This window comes from Ursus americanus, chromosome 2 (assembly GCF_024610735.1).
Source record: "Ursus americanus isolate L20-20 chromosome 2, mUrsAme1.1.p, whole genome shotgun sequence".
Taxonomy (NCBI): domain Eukaryota; kingdom Metazoa; phylum Chordata; class Mammalia; order Carnivora; family Ursidae; genus Ursus; species Ursus americanus.
In genome coordinates, this window is record NC_142128.1 from 65,397,526 (window position 1) to 65,417,315 (window position 19,790).

General features: G+C 46.0%; 1 protein-coding gene and 1 long non-coding RNA gene across 6 annotated transcripts; one reads left to right on the forward strand and one right to left on the reverse strand.

Moving 5' to 3' along the window:
* Positions 1-104: 104 nt before the first annotated feature.
* Positions 105-12,483, reverse strand: LOC123785672 (uncharacterized). The gene is made up of 3 exons (XR_006777698.2): positions 12,345-12,483; positions 5,911-6,011; positions 105-4,733 (listed from the first exon to the last, which is right to left on the reverse strand). It is a non-coding gene; the product is annotated as an uncharacterized LOC123785672 (long non-coding RNA).
* Positions 11,794-18,432, forward strand: RAB29 (RAB29, member RAS oncogene family). Of its 5 annotated transcripts, none has more exons than XM_045787513.2 (6): positions 11,794-11,911; positions 12,193-12,450; positions 14,731-14,802; positions 15,695-15,876; positions 16,164-16,285; positions 16,569-18,432. In XM_045787513.2, the coding sequence occupies exons 2-6, from the start codon at positions 12,327-12,329 to the stop codon at positions 16,678-16,680; spliced, it is 612 nt and encodes a 203-aa protein (XP_045643469.1). In that variant the 5' UTR covers positions 11,794-11,911; positions 12,193-12,326; the 3' UTR covers positions 16,681-18,432. The 5 variants fall into 5 exon arrangements, with proteins under 5 accessions (XP_045643469.1, XP_045643472.1, XP_045643471.1 ...); XM_045787515.2 differs by having other exon boundaries at positions 11,798-11,885; XM_045787514.2 differs by having other exon boundaries at positions 11,803-11,911; positions 12,188-12,450.
* The last annotated feature ends 1,358 nt before the right edge of the window (positions 18,433-19,790 follow it).

A 19,790-nucleotide genomic window follows, 5' to 3' on the forward strand; every position in this document is an offset into this window, starting at 1 on the left:
GGTTGGTGGTTCCTGTGTGTCTCACCTGAAAGCAGCCTCAGTGGTTCTGCACCCCCTCTGGAGTCCCTCCCTCCTCACTCGGAAGTGGAAAGGGGCCAGAGCATGACCAGAAACGAAACAGCTCTTACAGACAGAGATGTGTGATTTAAAAAAAAAACAAAACTAATAACAACAACACACATCAGTCATTTATTGAGAAACAATGAGTGGTGCTCTGGGACACAGACCAGAAGCCAGTGCAGGGTCCTTGCCTTCTGCACACTGAGCCCGCTCCAGTCGGGGTACCGTGCTGAGGGGCACAAGCATCTGTGGGGTAAGATTCCTTCCCTGCAAAGGCTTACCCTCTGGTTGGGTCAAAATTAGAACAGCTCTGATTTGTTGAGTACTTGCAACCTGCCTTCCCTGTGCTCAGCCCTGTAAGGCCCTAGAAATGTACAGTGGACTACAAAAGGTTTGCCGTCAGACCAGCCCGGGGTTCCGATCCCAGATCTTCCGCTTGCAATTTTAGGGAATCCTGTACCCTCTCTGAACCCTGCTTTCCTTCTCTGCACTAATACCTCTTTCCTACAATTGCTAGGAGACGTCAGTGAGGTAATGCACATAAAGCACCAAGCTCGGTGCCTAGCACCCACTAAACCCCAAGATACTAGTCAATATTAAAAGGGTGGGGGATAGGCCAATGACAAGGCAATGTCAACGCGGTGACCATAGGGGTGAACAGAGGGTGGCTACGGGAGCGGGCAGGTGGAAAAGACAGCTAACCCAGTCTTGAGGGGCCAGGGAAGTCTGGGAAGAAGCCAAGGGGAATAGGAGTTAGCAGAAAATGGGCAGAGGGAATCCTATGCTAAGCAGGGAAGTGAGCTGGAGCTTTGGGGAGCCATAAGTAGTTCCGTGTGGCTGGATTTTGGAGGGCAGAGCGTGACAACACAGCCTCATGGGACACACACAAACACACGTTTGTGACAAAGCAGGTACTCTGAGATGGCAGATATGGAAGAGCGGGGCCCCCGTGCAACACCCCCAGGTCTGTCTGACTCCAAAGCCTCTGTTGCGAACCCCTGCCCATCCAGGACACTTCCCCCCCAGCATGTGTGACGACCTTGCCGAGCGAATACTAAATCCTGAGCATTACTCATCTCGGTCATCAGCCTTTTTTTCTTTCAGCTTTATGGAGGCATAATTGACAAATAAAATTGTAAAATATTTAAAATAGAACATGATGATTTGATATATGTATATGTTGTGAAAGGATCCCCCCTTCGAGTTAATGAACGCACCCATCACTTCACATATGTACCCTCTTTCTTTTCTTTCTTTTTTTTTTTTTTGGTGAGGACATTTAAGAAATCAGTGTTTTCTAACAGGCCTGGGCTCTCGGACTAACTCTTCAAAGAAGCAATATGTTAATAAGATTTATTAAGGGCTAACAGAAAGAGGATAATTGCTTGTTAATTATTATTTGTATGTTTGCCCACAGTATATTATACTATACCGTATACTTTTAAATAATAATGGCCTCATTTGCAACTTCAATATTATTTCTAATAACTCTGAAAAACTGATGTTATCATCCTTTTACGAGAGAGAAACTGAGTCTCAGAGGAGTTAAGTGTCTTGCCCAAGGTCATATATTCACACCCAGGTTTCTCTCAGCCCAGTGCCTTCCTACCACGCCTAGAGCCAGATGGAACAGCTGCCCAAGGTGCCCTATATAGAGAACACAAAGGCATTGCTGAAATGATCAGAAATATGGTGCCTGTTATCTCAATTTTGCCCATGAGACACCTTACATTACCGCCCAATGCTAATTGTCTACTGAAATAGATAGTATCTTCCAGTGGACATTTAAAAACATGCCTCCCAGGCGCCAGTCTATCCCTGATGGTATCTTTGCAACATAATTACAGGCAACAACACCAACCCTGAGATCCGCCAGCACCAGAGGACAGTCTCCTGAAATCCGCTCTCCTTCAGCTAAAATCCAGAAACTGACTAATGGACAGTATCATGCTGCTGACCGCACTATACTGCATTTTATTACGTTATCTAGATATAAAATCTTTTCATGTGGTTCCCAAGAAAATGACTGGCTTCGGGAAATTAAAAACAAACAAACAAATTGAAAGAAAACAGAAATTGCAGAAAAGTGAGAACAGTTTGGCCAGCCAGAAAAGATTTTTTTAACCATAATTTGAAAGACTTTATGGCAATATTCACGTTTAGTTAAGTGTGAGTGACTAATACTGCCGAGCTATTGGTGACTTTTTAAAAAAAGTTAAAATAATTCCAAATGAGTTTAAATGTTATGTCATACTCCGTGCATGGCAAAAAAAAAAAAAATCCCTTATTTTGAACATTATTGAAATTATTTTCTCTTAACTCCTATCAAAGGAATGCTGAAGAAGTAGATAAAGAACGTTGCGTTAAGGGAGCTCTAGGTTGCGGTCCGGCTGGGACTACCGCATGTTTTTCTGTCCTCGACTCTGCCACCGACGGTCACGTGTGAGTTTCAAGTACATTACTAAAGTTGTTGACTACCTCACAGATTATTCAGAAATGAAGTGTTTGGTTTTTAAGAGCTAGAAACCTGTGAAAAGAAGCGAAATAAATCCGTCAAAGACAAATACCATGTAATTTCACCCGTATGTGGAATTTAAGAAACAAAACAGATGAACATCGGGGAAGGGAAGGGAAAACAAAACAAGATAAAAACAGAGAGGGAGGCAAAGCATAGGAGACTCAACTGTGGGAACAAACTGAGGGTTGCCGGAGGGGAGTTGGTGGGGCAATGGGGTCACCGGGGGACGGGCATCAAGGAGGGCACTTGATGCAATGGGCACTGGGTGTTGTATGTAAGTGATGAATCACTAAATTCTACTCCTGAAACCCAATACTACACTGTATGTTAACTAACTTGAATTTGAATTTTAAAAAATATATAAAAGAAAACAAAAAAGAAAGAACTCTGTGGAAAGAAAAACTAAAGTTTCAAAAGAATAAATACCCTGTTAAATATGAAATATTTACTAAGATCTCCTGATTGCCAGGCCAAGATCCAAACCGTCCTTCTGTCTAGGTTCAGGAAGGTTGGGGTGGAAGAATGTCCCCAAGGCCTGAGGTACTCCTGGGGGAAGCTTGGAGCGCAGGAGCCACTGATCCTTCTCCCTGTAATTCCCAAGCTGTGGAGGACAGAACAAGTCATCGTGTGCCCACCTGTGCTTCTACGTTCCGTACGTCTTGCTCTGCTTAGAATCTGGGTTATCTTCTTCCTGTATCCGGGTCAAAGATGGCGGTCAGGATCATTTGGGACGTCCTAGGGCATCACTGGAATTCTCCTGCTCCCACTGGGCATGATCGCCAGGCTGCTTCTCCAAGCAAGGCAGATTCTTCCTCTTTGACCTCAATAAGTAAGAATCCCCATGTCCACTTTCAGAATGAGGCAACTTAGAAAACTCTTCTTCTGGGAAGTCTCCCTAAGTCTCCTCATGGAGCTTAATTATTAAAATAATAACAATTAAGGCGCCTGGGTGGCTCAGTTGGTTAAGCATCTGCCTTCGGTTCAGGTCATGATCCCAGGGTCGTGGGATTGAGTCCCGCATCCCCGGCTCCCCACTCAGTAGGGAGTCTCCTTCTCCTTCTGCCTCTCCCCCTGCTCATTCACGCACACGCACACTCTCTCTCTCAAAAATAAATAAATAAAATATTTAAAATAATAATAATAAGCACAAGCTTTAGAGATACACAGACATAGATTTGAATCCCACCTCTTTCAGCTGGTGGTCATAATTAGCCTCTTCTGATCCCCCAATTGTCCCATTTATAGAATAGGACAATAATGCCTTCTTCGTGGGGCTGTTGGGCACACAGAAGATTCAATAAACAGAAGCTTTTATTATTATTATCTAATGTCAATTGAGTTGGTGGTATAGCAAAATGAGAAGAGAAATACTCAGAATACAGCGTTTGGGATGATAGGAAGGACTAGTGAATCAAGAAGCTAACAGACCCAGGTCTGTCCTGGGTCTCACTCATCAGTGACACGGGTGCGGCTGAAGTCGGACAGAGCTGTGCAGTGAGGAGGACCCGCTGGCTTCACGGATAGGTCTCCACGGGGTGAACACACCTGCCCCTGAGCCTGGCTTCATCCTCAGAGGCTCAGAAACTCACTCCCTTCCAGAAATCATCTCAGGGAGGTTGACTTGGACCCACAAACTCATTCAGGCCTGTGCCTAAGACCAAATGGGCCCAACAGACATGTCCGCCTACCCAGCACATTCGCTCCCTGGGGCAAGCTACACGGGAAGCCAGGTGATCAGAAGGTACCCAGGGAGGTTAGAATCCTAACGGAGAAGTTAGTTTTAGAACTTGAAGATATAATGGTACCAGGTCTAGTTATTCAGTGGCACAAGTCTCCATAATAGGGATACCTGGCAGCCAGCCAGATATTCCCCGAAGATTCTGGTGTCCACCAGACCGAGCCCAAAGAGGTGGGGCCAGCATACTGTCCGAGTCTCCTCTCTCTGCCTCTGAGGTTGACCCACTTCCCTGCAGATGCCTTCAGCCAGTCTCCTGCCTGGGGACTTCTCATTAATGATCATGTTAGAGCTTAACTCCGAGAGAGCTACAGACACAGTAGTATTTCCAAGTCTCGGTGGAGAGGCAGGGATTGTTGGTGGGCAGCGAAGGATGGCCTTTAGGTACAATCATCTCTGCCTTCCTCCCCTCTCGCAGAGCTAAAAAGACACAGAAAATTAGAACAGAATCATTTGTGTTGGAAGGGAACACCTTCATTTTACCTAAGCGACTTCCCCAGAGCCACATGGACAGTTGGGACCACACCCTCAGTTCTTTAAACCAAAATTTCCCCTCTGGCTTCTGCCCTTTTTCTATCTTCTTTCCCTGGTCCTTATTTGCAGTGGAAGGGAGGGGATCCTTTCAAGGAGGCAAATGTGGCAACAAAACTGTAAAAACTAGAGTTCGGTGTTTTCCCTTGATGCACCCAGGTGCAAAGTTAACCCCAGACTCAGGGCACAAGCCCGTGGAGGAATGAGCGGCACGTTGCTCTTTGAGCCTCCCAGCCTCTCTCTAGAGGGTTCCCTAGGGGACCTCGGTGTGAAGCCTTCCGGCTGAATGCTTAGCTGGGTCACAGGCACCTCACCAAGCTGCTTCCTGTGCCCAAAGCAATCACCAAAAAGTTAGGATTATTTATTTCTTTTTAAGATTTATTTCTTTGAGAGAGAGTGCATGCACAAGCAGGGGGAGGGGCAGAGAGAGAGAGAATCCTCAAGCAGACTCCCCACTGAGCGTGGAGCCCTACATGGTGGGGAGGGGGACGGCTCATCCCAGGACCACTTCCCCACCGAGATCAGAACCTGAGGTGAAATCAAGAGTCGGCTGCTTAACCAACTGAGCCACCCAGGTGTCCCCATAGTTATGATTATTTAAAGGAGCATGGAGTTTGGGGCCGAGGAACAGCCAGAGCCCCATGGTGTCACCTTTCCCTGGGTCTGTACACCCCCCCGCACCCCCGCTGCTGGGCCACTTGCTGTGTCACTTCAGGCTGCATTTTAGGTCACAAAGCATTTTCCTCTCTATCCTGGCACAGTGGTGGAGGCTCTGGAGACCATATAAACCCTTTGCTCTTTTTTTTTTTTTTTTTTTTTTTTAGGATTTTATGTATTTGACAGAGAGAGCACAAGCAGGGGGAGGGGCAGGCAGAGGGAGAAGCAGGCTCCCCACTGAGCAGGGAGCCCAATGTGGGGCTCAATCCCAGGACCCTGGGACCATGACCTGAGCTTCATCGGCTGAGCCACGCAGGTGTCCGAACCCTTTGCTCTTCTATTTGACGTCAAGCTCCCGAGTCCTCAGGTGATTGCCTGGTGCTGGGTCACCTCTTTCGCAAGTACTTACCGATTCATACTGTAGGTGTCCCCAGCAGGCACCTGCAAGTAGTGATGGAATACATCCTCTGTGTAGGGCTCTGGCCAAAAAATGTTCTTCCAGAATCTAACCTTGAAAAAACAAACAATCCACACTGTGAGATTGTGTACAAGACAATGGCCTGGACTCTTTAAAAAGAAAGTCAATGTTATGAAAAGCAAAAAAAGATTACAGACTGATGCCGTCTGACAGAACTGTCTGGGACGGTGGAAACAGTTACCTCTAGGCTCTTCGCTAGCCAGGTGTGGCACCTGAGCACCTCGAAATCTGGCCAGGATGACTGATGGGCTGATTTTTAAATGTACTTAATTTTAATTAATTTATATGTAAATAACCACACATTGTTACTGGGTCCTATACTGGACACAGCATAGTTCTACGTTAAAAAAAGATGAGGGGCGCCTGGATGGCACAGCGGTGAAGCGTCTGCCTTCGGCTCAGGGCGTGATTCCGGCGTTATGGGATCGAGCCCCACATCAGGCTCCTCTGCTATGAGCCTGCTTCTTCCTCTCCCACTCCCCCTGCTTGTGTTCCCTCTCTCGCTGGCTGTCTCTCTCTCTCTGTCGAATAAATAAATTAAAAAAAAAATCTTTAAAAAAAAAAGATGAAAGAGGGGCGCCTGGGTGCCTCAGTCGGTGAAGCGTCTTCCTTCGGCTCAGGTCTTGATCCCAGAGTCCTGGGATCGAGTCTCACATCGAGCTCCCTGCTCAGCGGGGAGCCTGCTTCTCCCTCTGCCTCTGCCTGCCGCTCCCCCTGCTTGTGCTCACTCTCTCTCTCTGACACATAAATAAATAAAATATTTTTTTAAAAAAATGAAAGAAATAAAACAACCAACCACAATGCATGAACTTTGTATTCGAGATCAGAGGCAGGAAAAAATATTTCAAAGGCTATAGAAATCTGTAAAGTACACCGTGTACGAGATTCCTGAACTAAGGTTAATTTTCTTAGGTGTGATCATGGTATTTGGGTTTTGTAAGCAAATGTCATTCTTAGGAGCTGTGGGCTGAAGTATTTAGGGATGAAGTGTGTACTACTTCCCTTCACGTGGTGCCGTACACACGAAGAGATAAAGCAGATGGGGCACGGGGTTAGTCACTGAAATCCAGCTGAAGGGCGGACTGGTAGGCATTGTACTCCGTTTTTAACTTTTCTGTGGGTTTGAACATTTTCAAAATAAAAAGTGAGAAGGAAAAAGTAAAAAGGAGGGAGGCAGACAGCCATAGGAAGTGTGATAGTAACAAAGCAAGGCTTACCACTTTCCCCAGCTTCCAAACAACCGTGTTCCCAGCACGCATATGCAGATCAGTTGCTTGGCTCTCTGAATGGGCTTTCCCTGCCTCTTATTCCTAACTGCCTCTCTGGGAAACTGCAACTCACTGTTGAAGAAACGCTCCCGGCCCCCAGCAAGGGAACTGTCCCTCCTTGGATAGAAACTCTGTGATTTGGGGGGACACCAGGAACTTGCTAATCTTCACTCTTACATCTTTGCTCCTCACATTTCTGATTTGGGAAACTTCGGGGAAGTTTTCTCACGGACAACAGGGCCCCAAAGCAAAACTTCGTATTTGAAGTCCTTGTTTACTTTGCAACATGCTGCTTGCTTGTAAGTTACATCATGATAAATCGGTCACATAGGGGACTACAAGTCAAGCAGTTCATAATGCTACAGGTTTTGAGGGCTGCAGTGACAAAGGAAATGTTCACGGAGGAGTTGACCCTTAAGTCAGGCCTTCCCAGCATTTCTCAAAGTGGAATCTGGTCTAGGAATCCCGTTGGTACTACACAACAAGACAGATTCCCCTGGATCAGAATGTCCGTATTTAACAAGTGCCTCGGGTGACTCTTACACACATGGAAGTTTGAGAACTTGAATCCAGGGAAGAGAGGTATGTGAAGAGCGGCCTGAAGGGTATTCTGACAGCTCAGGTACCCTGGGCAAAGGTGCAAATTCAGAAACGAAATAGGGCTTCTAAAGAGTGTAAGGAACTGTACGTTGTTGAAGGGGGAAACTCCCATTTGAGATCAGGTGAGATAAAGTTGGTTAGGGAGGGTGGGGCTGGCGCGTACAGGGTTTGGGACGGCAGCTCAGGGAGGCTGCCAAGTGAGTGGATACTTGCGAGGCAGTTGAAGGAACAAACAGTGATGTTTTAGAGAAATCATTCTGGCCAGTGTGTAAGATAAACTGAAGATAAAAGGAACTTGAATCAGGGAGACCAATAAACAGGTTATTGAAGACGATCCAGGTGTGAGGTAATGAAAGCTAAGCAGGGAAGGGACACTGAATATGAAGCAGAAAGGCCGGTGGAGAAACGTTTTCGAAAGGAGAATCAGAAGACGTGGTGACAGGGGCACCTGGGTGGCACAGCAGTTAAGCGTCTGCCTTCAGCTCAGGGTGTGACCCCGGTGTTCTGGGATCGAGCCCCACATCAGGCTCCTCTGCTATGAGCCTGCTTCTTCCTCTCCCACTCCCCCTGCTTGTGTTCCCTCTCTCGCTGGCTGTCTCTATCTCTGTCGAATAAATAAATAAAATCTTAAAAAAAAAAAAAAAGAAGAAGACGTGGTGAACGACTTTTTTCAAAAGGAGGGGGCTGTAAAGTGATGTGTGTAAAGTCAGTGTTCATAATGCTCGCCCGCAATAGCGAAAAACAAAAATAAAATGAATAGCATGATTAAAAAATGGGCTAAGGATGTGAACAGACATTTCTCCAAAGAAGACATACAGACGGCCAACAGGTAGATAAAAGAATGTTCAATGTCACTCATCATCAGGGAAATGCAAGTCAAAACCACAGTGTGATATTATTTCATACCTGTCGAGATGGCTATTATCCAAAAAAAAAAAAAAAAAGACAACTGTTGGCAAGGATGTGGAGAAATTGGAACCCTTGCACACTGTTGGTGGGAATGCAAAATGGTGCAGCCACTCTGGAAAATGGCATGGAAGTTCCTCAAAAAATTAACAACAGAACTGTCATATGATCCAGCAATCCCACTCCTGGATAATTATGCAAAAGAACTGAAATCAGAATCTCAGAGAAATATTAGCACTCCCATGTTCATTACAACTCTATTCACAAATAACCAAGACACGGAAGCAACCTAAATGTTCACTTACAGACGAATAGATAAGAAAAGTGGTATATGCCTACTGTGGAATATTATTCAGCCTTTTATAAAAATGGAAATTCTACGGTAAGCAACCTTAAGGACATTATGGTAAATGAAATGACCAAATCACAGAAAGACAACTACTGCATTATTCTATTTATATGATATCTAAAATAGACAAATTTAGGGGTGTCTGGGCATCCAGCTCTTGGTTTTGGCTCAGGTCATGATCTCAGGTGGTGGGATGGAGCCGCCAGTCGGTCTTGCCTCCCCCCCCAAGAGCTCAGCAGGGAGTCTGCTTGAGATTCTTTCTCTCCCTCTGCCCAATCCACGCCCCACCGTGGGCGTGCACATACACACACATGGCTGCTCTCACGAGCTCTCTCTCTCGCTCTCGATAAATACATCTTTAGTTATTTTTTTTAAGATTTATTCATTCATTGAGAGAGAGAAAGAAAGAGACAGAGAGAGCACAAGCAGGGGCAGAGGGAAAGGGAGAAGCAGGCTCCCTGCTGAGCAAGGTGCCTAATGCAGGACTCGATCCCAGGACCCCAGGACCACGACCCGAGCCGAAGGCAGACACTCAACCAATTGAGCCACCCAGGCGCCCTAGATAAATGCATCTTTAAAAAAAATTAAAATATGGGGCCCTTGGCTCCCTTCAGCCCAGGTCATGATCTAAGGGTCCTGGGATCCAGCCCTATATCAGACTCATCAGACTCTGCTCGGTGGGGAGTCTGCTTCTGCCTCTCACTCTCCCTCTGTGGTCTCTCTCTCAAATAAATAAATAAAATATTTTAAAAAAATAAAAATAAAATAGACAAATTTATAGAATCAAAGAGTGGAATAGTGGTTGCCAAAAAATGGGGGGGGGGGATGGGAGTTACTAACCAATGGGCCTAAGTTTCAGTTAAGCAAGATGAGTAAGTTCTAGAGATCTGCTGTAAAACATGGTACCACTATTGCACACTCAAACATGTGTATTTTTTGTATTGCATCACACATTTAAAAATTTGTTAAGACAGTAGGTCTTATGTTAAGTGGTCCTGCCACAGTGAAATAAAAATTTTTAAACGCTGAAGGTTCAAAGCCTGAGGGGCAGGAAGAAACAATGAGACCAGTGACAAAAATGGGGAACCTGAGAAAAGGAGCTGTTTTGTGATGAGGTAGTAAGAAGGAAGCTGTGAAAAGACGTCCAAGTAGAGGCACCTTCATGGTAGTTGAACAAAACTGATTGGAGATAAAAATATAAATAAAGTCAACACTAACAGATACAGGAAGCCAAGGACAATTCAGTAAGGAGTTTAAAGAATGAGGGACGCCTAGGTGGCTCAATCGGTTGAATGTCTGACTCTTAATTTCACCTCAGGTCCTGATCTCAGGGTCAGGAGCTCGAGCCCCACCTTGGGGTCCACTGTGGAGTCGGCCTGAGAGTCTCTCTCCCTCTCCCCCTGCCCCTCCCGCTAGTGTGCACACTCTCCTCTCTCTCTTTCTCTGCCTCTCTCAAATAAGTAAATAAATCTTTAAAAAAGAGAGAGAGAGAGTTTAAGGAATTAACTCAGGGATCGAGAATCAAGTCTTAGAAAATAGCCCGTTCTGGGGGCAATGGGATGGAAAGAAACCATAAAAGCAAAAGGTGGTTATCATCAGACAGATAGGAGGACGAACAAGAAAGTCATGTGAGAAATAAACGTCAAAGAGTAGTTAACTATGTCACAGCCAATGGGAACTGAGAAGAGACCACTGGAAAGGGCTCTCAGACATCTGGGAAATGGGTAGCCAGCCTGACCTCCCATACCTGGGTAACAAACATTTTGGGTTAAACACCTTGAGAACCATGCTGATATTCTTTCCTCAAAGGGTATAAGTTATAGCCTCTCTATCAAGAGACCTGGGCAGAGCTGTGTTTCCCATGGCCTTGCTGTTTTCTCATCTCTTCCTGGCAAAAGCCCAGAAAACGGAGCTATTTTGCTTGCCATGAAACTCACGACCCCTTAACTCTTTAACTCATGATGGGACAGGTCAGAAAGGTTATAGGCTGAAGATTTTAAGTCATTTGCCAAACTGTAGTTTAACGATTACTTATGAACAACGCAGCAGCTGACGGAGGAGGACTCCCAGTGTCCTCCAGGTGACTTCCAGCTCAAACGATAGACTGGGAATAGTGGAAGTGAGAAGGAAGAACTGTCTCTTGTTTTCTACCTCTACTGCTGTGGCCAGTTATCAAATGATAATAACTGACATCTAATGGCATGAGTTTTTCTAAGAGTCAGTCTCTCCATCAGAGTGTTCCTGAACCTGACTGATACTGGGTCATATGGCAAATAAAAGAGCTAGCCTTCATATTCATAAGAGCCTAGGTTTGTCTGTCAAATTGAAGACATAGCAAACGGACTTCGCTAGGAGCATGAAGGATGAGGCTTGAGCTTCTATTAGTAGAATAATATATGGAATCTATGGAATAATTTTTCATCTTAGTTCCATAAAACCTTTAAAGAATGAGAAATCTATCTGGGGAAGGATTTAGGCAGGTGAAATTATGTGGAACAAAGAGTCTCCAAGGGAGCTTTCTATTCCAGAATTACTTTAAAATAAGATTCTGAACCGTTGAAGGAGTTTGAAAACCTTGAAACTTTGCGCAGATTAAATTAAAGACAGAGTTCATAAACTACATTTCCCAGGAGGCCTCGCGGGCGAGTTTCTGCGCTCTGCTAGGTCTCTTCGCCGCGAGGTAAGCTGGAAAATGTAGTGCGCCAAGCCGCCCGGCACGTCACGCGTGCCGAGGAACGGGGACCGAGCGGCCCGGGGCGGTCCGGGGTCCCGGGAATCCAAGTGTGAGCCGCTCTTTCCCCCGAATTTGGTTTGTGCCCTGCGGGGAAGACCCCACCATCTGAGCCCGACTGTGAAATGAGCTGGTCGGGGTTCGGTCGTCCTCCGGCCCCGCTCCGGGGAAGTCCCGGTGGGCGAGGCACCGCTGCGTCGCGTCCCGTTTCTCGGCAGCGGGGCGGGGTGGGGGAGAAGGTGCAACAGCCGGGGGGTTCAGAGCTCGCGCCCTGTGCCCCACCCAGGCTGCGGCCGCGCGGGGAGGAAGCGCGTAAGGTTGAGTGCAAAGTTTCCCTTTCTGCTTTCTCGTCAGAACAGCCTCAGCCGGCGGTGGGCTACAATGCCGAACTTCAGTTTGTAGGGGTCCGGAGCGAAAGGGGTTAAAACAAGAGACTCCTTCCCCACCCACCCCCCCATCCCGCCGCCTCCTTCACAAGTCCAGCCCGCCTGCCATGGGCGGCCGCGATCACCTGTTCAAAGTGCTGGTGGTGGGCGACGCCGCGGTGGGCAAGACGTCTCTCGTGCAGCGATACTCCCAGGACAGCTTCAGCAAACACTACAAGTCCACGGTGGGAGGTGAGATGTCGCCGCGAGGGCCGGGTGGACCCCAGCGGGTTGGGGCCGGGGGCCTCCGTGTCCTTGGGTCGTTCCTCGGGTCAGGAAGTAGGTGTCTGGGATCTTGGAGGGAGGACTTGCCGGGTGTTTGATTTGCACATGTCTCTTGCGTTTCCCCAATTCGGTTCACCCTGTCCGAGCTGACCGCCTGGAAAGAGATTGGGCCGAGGTGTGAAGAGGAGGAATGGGGAAGGGAGGTTGAGAAAATACGCAATTGTTGCGTTTCTCGGGGGAACTGTGAACTCAGGTCTCCTCCTGCAACCTTCCAAGCGGTCACCCGCCAATCTCTGAGATCAGCCGAGGCCGCTGGGACCCCTCCGGGAGGCCCGATTAAGTGCCAGCTGGGGCTCTTGGTCTGCCTCTCACAGCTGATGAAGGAACGGAAAGGTATTTAGTCTGGACTCAAGGATCCTACCTTTGTTTTCGGGGATGCCTGAATGGGAGAGCCCCTGAGCCACACAATCCGATGCTCAGCAAGGCTGATGAGCTGTGTGTATTTTTGTCCACGGATTGCTTAAATAAAGGCAGCAAGAAATTATTCAAGGAGTCTGACCTATCTTCCCACCCCCCTTTCTCTCAAGCTGACGAGGGGGAAAAGGAACACCAAGAAGTTCATACATTTCTTTCTAGGGATGACCTTGGGCTCAAGTTTTTTGTTTTTTGTTTGTTTCTTGTTGTTGTTGTTGTTGTTGTTGTTGTTTTTCCCAGAAGTAGAAATGCGTTTTTGTTAAGGTCCTTAGCTGGGAAGAGCTAAGGACCTTAAGGTGAAGGTGAAGAGGGAGGGTTAACAAACAGTAAGAGAACTTTTTTTAGGGGATAAAAACCTGCACTGATGTAAATTTTGAAGGTGGGTGCTGGTGTTCATTATGAAATTTTTTTAAAAAATTAACAAGCATTAACATTGCAATGAAAACATCCTCCTTGAGAACATCCAGCAACATTTAGGGTTTAAAGTTTCAAAGACTATTTCCCTGCCATTCTGTCCCCCACTCCTAAATAATAGGAGGGCTCCTATTTCATGGGTTTGGTTCAAAGCGTTTCGCTAATTAGTTTTTAGCAATTGCTCTCCTTTAACTTTAGTAAAGAATAATGGCCCTGGCTAATTTTTTTTTCAGTGTTTATTCTAAATTCCCCCTAGCTTTCATTTATGACACAGATGTGGAAAAATGTATTTCCAAATCTGGGAAGTTACTCTGTTTCTCTCCTCAAAACGTTTCCCTCCCGGCCTACTCTTTCAGGCTTAGCTCCTGGAGTCTTAGCATCTACAGATTCCAGCACTGCTCTCAAGCACCGTCCATACCTTGTCTTCTTCCTTGGAAGAACCTCTTCCCTTAACCCTATTCCCACCCAAAATAATCCCTACAGCCTTATGGAAGGTGTAGAATCCCCCCCCCCCCCGCAGTGTTTTTCTCATAATACAATTGGATTAGAAACCAACAGTGAAATTGAATGTGGAAGATGCAAAAGCCACCACACTTACCTCATTTCCCCCTTTTGCCCTATCATCCCTTCCCCTAGAAAACCCCCTAGACCTTCCAGAAGCTGTTTAACTTGAAATTAGGAGTTGTTTTCATAATTGCTCCCACCCTTCTATCCCCAGCCTTAGAGACAAGCAGTATCAAATAAATCAGTTTGTCAAGAGCGTGAAAGCTGAAGACCCCATCAGAGAGTGGTGATGAATTATCTGTGCCAGAGGCACCGGGAGGCACCTGGCTGCCCCAGTCAGAAGACCATGCGAATCTTGAGCTTGGGGTCGCGAGTTCGAGCCCCACCCTGGGGGTAGAGTTCACTTAAAAAATAACAATTATGATAATGATAAAATTTTAAATGTTTTTTAAAAAGGGGGCTCCTGGGTGGCTCAGTTGGTTAAGTGACTGCCTTCGGCTCAGGTCTTGATCCTGGAGTCCCGCATCAGGCTCCCTGCTCAGCAGGGTGTCTGCTTCTCCTTCTGACCCTCCCGTCCTTTGTGCTCTCTCTCTCTCTCTCTCTCATTCTCTCTCTCTCTCAAATAAATAAATAAAATCTTTAAATAAATAAATAAAATGTTTTAAAAAGAAAGAATTGGCTGTTCCACACTTAATGCGTGCGTGTGGGCTCATCTCAACCCATTGAGAGCTTAAAAATAAATAGATACATAGGATGGGAGTGGTGTGTCTCTAGGGTTATAACTGCATATTTGATCTGAGCTTATTCGTGGATTTTATAAAGGTAAGTTTTATTCAATTGTACGTGTGTTTTCAGTGGATTTTGCTCTGAAGGTTCTCCAGTGGTCTGACTCAGAGATGGTGCGGCTGCAGCTGTGGGACATCGCAGGTAGGCGGGGAAGGCGGGAGAGCCGCAAGGGAGGAAATTTTGGTTTAATCAGCAAGCTCTCAGAAAAAGTGGGGTAGCAAAACCAGAAGTTTGTTTTTTGGGGTTTTTATTTTTTAAGATTGTATATATTTATTTGAGAGAGAGAGAAGCACGAGCGGGGAGAGGGGCGGAGGGGCAGAGAGAAGCAGACTCCCCACTGGGCAGAGAGCCTGATGAGGGCTCGATCCCAGGACCCTGGGATCATGACCTGAGCCGAAGGCAGACGCTTAACCTGCTGAGCCACCCAGGTGCCCCAAAACCAGAAGGTTTTTTCTGGAGCTGGAATGATTGAGTTGTTCAGAGGATTCGTAAGCTGGGCGGTTGTAGAGTGCTTGTAGATATTGTCCGTAGATGTTTTGCCCTGGATGAATGGGGGGGGGGCGGCTAGCAAGGTGGTAGACTGTCCAGACCATAGATGGGTGCTCTCACAGCAGAGGGAGGGTGCTTTTTCCAGGGTTCCAGCTGATCTTGGGGAGAAACAAGATCCCCGGAAAATCGATACAATAATAATAATAATAGGTGGTGTTTACTACGTGCTAAGCACTTTCCTGAGCATTTGAGATTCAGTGAGTCATTAATCCTCATCACAACCTTGTGAGAAAAGCTACTGCTTCTATCCCCGCTCTACCGATGAGAAGTCTGAAGCACTGAGAGCTTCACTTGCCCAAAGTCATAGAGATAGTAAATGACAGAGCAGGGATTTGGAATTGGGCGGTCTGGGTGCAGAATCTGGACTCAGCCACGGTGCCTAATGCCCTCCCCAACAACGAGGTAGAAAGGGCAGGGTATCCGAAGCGGTTCTGAGACTGGTTCTTGGTATCCCCTTCTCGGGGGCTCCCTCCTTTCTTCCCAGGGCAGGAGCGCTTCACCTCCATGACTCGACTGTATTATCGGGATGCCTCAGCCTGCGTTATTATGTTTGATGTGACCAACGCCATGACCTTCAGCAACAGCCAGAGATGGAAACAGGACTTGGACAGCAAGCTCACGCTGCCTAATGGAGAGCCCGTGCCCTGCCTGCTCTTGGCCAACAAAGTATGTGGTCAGTCTGGGAAAATGGCCCCTGGCCTCTCTCTGTGGTCAGAGAGTGAGCATGTCTAAAATGCTGATTCCGGGCATCCATTTCCCCTTCTCAAGTTGGCAAAATCATCTCTACCTTCTTTCAGGGGATGCTGGGACTTTCTTTGGGAAGAATGTTGGCCAGATTTTAGATGCTGGTGTTCTAGCCATTGGTGGAAAGGTTTTACATCCAGAAGTGTCTGAGCAGTGTTCCTATTCTCCAGAAGTTTATGGTGTTGCCTTGTATGTACTCTCTTTGCCAGTGTGACCTGTCCCCTTGGGCAGTGAGCAGAGACCAAGTTGACCGTTTCAGTAAAGAGAATGGTTTCACCGGTTGGACGGAAACATCAGTCAAGGAGAACAAAAATATTAATGAGGCCATGAGGTGAGTAGTGCGTGTTCTAGGGCTAGACACACAGATTTACTTATCATCTGCCACGCCCCGTGGACCTTCTTTTCTTGTTTCTGGGCAAACGAGAGCAGACTGAGCCCCTGGAATGCCAGCTCCTGAAGGTCAGGGATGCTCTCCTTTCTCCCGAGATAACTGGGGACAAAGGGGCATTTAAACCTCCTGGCTTGACTGAATGCCATCTGATGATAAGACAACGTCTGCCATGTCTCCCTTGGTTCCATCCAGTTTATCAGTCTTTTGTTTGTTTGCTTTTTAGAGTCCTAATTGAAAAGATGGTGAGCAATTCCAGAGAAGATATGTCTTTATCCACCCAAGGGGACTACATCAATCTACAGACCAAGCCCTCCTCCAGCTGGGGCTGCTGCTAACAGTGTCTGGCTTGTTCTCCCTCCTGCGTTTAGGAGGCCTTTTCATCTCTTCCCTTCGGATGCCCACCCAGCAATCTTACTAAGTACATTTGAACTGTCTCCTGCCAGCTGTCCAGGGAGGAGGACTGTCGTCACTAAGGAAAGACCTGGGACTCGTGTGTGTCTCTGCATCTCTCCCAAGTTCTTACTTGCTGTTGGCTCCCGTGGCTCAGTGCCTTCTGTATAAGAAAGATCACCTTATCCCTCATCTTGTGATCTAGGATTTTGTGGGAAGCATCAGAAGTCAGCACCTGTGTTTTAAGGATCGTAATTCTCACCTATTTTTGTGTTTCTTTTTCCATTTGATGTGTGTGGATATGTCAGTCTGATCTGACTTTGGAATGCGAGGAAAATGAGAGCAAAGGGCATTTCCCAAAGTCATCATAGGTTATTGCTTTCAGATTCTTTCTGTCTTGGACTTTGAATTGAAACCTGTGATTCTGAGATGGGCAAGGAGTGGGGCTGGATATCCGTGGGTTCTGGGTCACAGGAGGTAACCCAAAAGTCACTCTAGTTTTGAAGCTTCTAAAGTCATAATTGGCTTTCTCTTGTCTGGGCTTCAAGAATAGTCAAGCTTTTTAAACTACCTGTTGCGTGTGACGAGAGCCTTTCTTTCCTCAAGCAGTTGTCCCATTAGGGTTTTCTAGTATCTCCCTACCAGTGGGGTGGGAGCGGGGTTCACAGGGTTTCTGGGTTGATGTCTTGATGCCTAATGCTGCAGGTGACATCGCTTGGCTGTGGTACCCTGAAATAGGTCTGTTCCTTACAGCCCTGGGGGTCTGAATGGAAGAGGGAGAGGTTAGCAGAACAAAATCCTATGGGGCAACTTGCTTCTGAGCACTTTGGTGCCTAGCACTTACCAACCACAGGAAACAAATTTTATGTACAGACCTTCACCTGAGTGGAGAGAGTAGAGAGACAGAAAATCATTAAGTAATTTAAGTGCTAAATCAGGTAGGTTTTTTAGTATCAAATCACTTCTAGACAGCTTCATTTGTTGAATTCTCACAGGATGGTGATTTATAACCTACCCAAAGTTATGAATATTCTTCGTGAACTCCGAGACCTAGAGTTCTTTGAAAGACACTTTAAGTACGTGTCCTAAGAAAGATTCCCAAATTGAACTTATCAGAACCTCCTGGGAAGTTTGTTAAATTTTTTAAAATAAAATGTGTACGTTTTAAGATTTCTGGGTCTGAAACTCGAGCCTACCAAATCAAAACTTCCAGGGGTGTGGTATGGGAATGTACTGTTGTTGTTTTTCAAAGCTACCCAGGTCATTTGACCAGCCTGGTTTGGAAAACATTGCTGGAGAATTTGGTAAAGATGCAGGATCCAGGCACTCCCTATGTAAATGATCCTGGGTTTCCCTATGCGCTGTTTGCTCTCCAGGCGGTTTTGATACACCCCAGACTTTGGAGACTACTCTCCTAAGAGAATGATCAGAGGCCAAATGTCAGAAATAGACAGGAGCCAGGCCTTCAGGGGTTGGTTGGTTTGTCCATTTTTAATGCCAGTTACTAACTTTTGCACAGTGTTTGAAGACCTTGAAGTTCTCTTTTGTGTTACCCTTTTCAAATAGGTTTTTATTACAACGATTCTGAAAATAAAGAGTGGAATAGCAAATTCCCTTTATGTGAAAAGAAAATGGATTTTTATTTACTGGTTTAAACCTCTGCAAAAGTCACAAATAAAGGCAAAATAAGTCTTGTATTCATGGTAGTTACTGGCTTTTAATGTGAGTTTATTAAAATACTATTTTATACTAATAATTTAAGAGTATCAGGGAAATGGAGACTTTGTTTTTTATTTATCTAATTTTTTTAAGATCTTATTTATTTGACAGAGAGAGAGCACAAGTAGGCAGAGCAGCAGGCAGAGGGAGAGGGAGAAGCAGGCTCCCCGCCGAGCAGGGAGCCTGATGCAGGACTCGATCCAAGGACCCTGGGATCATGACCCGAGCCGAAGGCAGACACTTAACCGACTGAGCCACCCAGGCGCCCCTATTTTTTAAATACCTTCTTTAAAAATGAAGGTAAATGTTATTCTATCTATTAATTTACTAGTATCAATTGCCTAATACTAATTGAGTACTTGATACGAGATTCCAAATACTGCTTGGAAATGTGAGCATTGTGACAAACTAAAGACATTTTCTTTTCCTGTGCACTGGTTCAGGATTTACCTGCCTTTTCAAGCCTTGCTGGAGGCTGGCCCTTCTGGATTTTCGCTCATAAGTGGTGAGTATTGTAGGGCTGAAACTAATTAAAGAAGAAATTGAAATATAACTAATTCCTCTTTGTGTCCCTATCCATAAAGAAAAGGGAAAACAATTGAAGATTTTTTTAAAAGGGGAAATATTTACATGATTAGAAACATCATTATACAAAAAATAATTATATCCTATCATTTGGATGCTATGTCTTGGTACAATTGTTTGGAATATGAATATTGTTGTAGCCCTTCCCTAGAGAAGTTTCCATTTTTGAGACAAGATGCCCCTCCAGCCACTCAGCTGGTCTTTGGACAAAAAGAAAACATAAGCATTTCCTGCAGAGTGTTTTTAAGAGACCCAAGTAAGGGCTGAGAACAGAGCTGTGGGATTGTGACTGCCCTGGCTTTGGACTTTTTTTCAATTTTTTTTTAAAGATTGATTTATTTATTTGAGAGAGAGGGCATGAGAGGGGGCGGGGAGACTCCTCACACAGACTGCCTTCCAGACGTGGAGACTAGTGCGGGGCTTATTCCGGGACCCCGAGATCGTGAACTGAGCTGAAATCAAGAGTCGGACCCTCAACCGATTGAGCCACCCAGGCCCCCCTGCCCTGGCTTTGGACTGAACAGAATAGCTGAGTCACCAAACAAGCAGAGAAAAAGAGACTACAGGTCAAGGAAGGCCCTTCCACAGTAAGTGATGATTTGCTCTTTTGTTACTATTAATGAGCCAGAATTACTCCCAAAATGATTTCCCAAATTCATTTGCCTTAGCTATTACTAAGGTATATTTGGGTTCCTCATTTTGTCCTATCATCTCCGGGGACACCTGGGTGGCTCGGTGGGTTAAGCGTCTG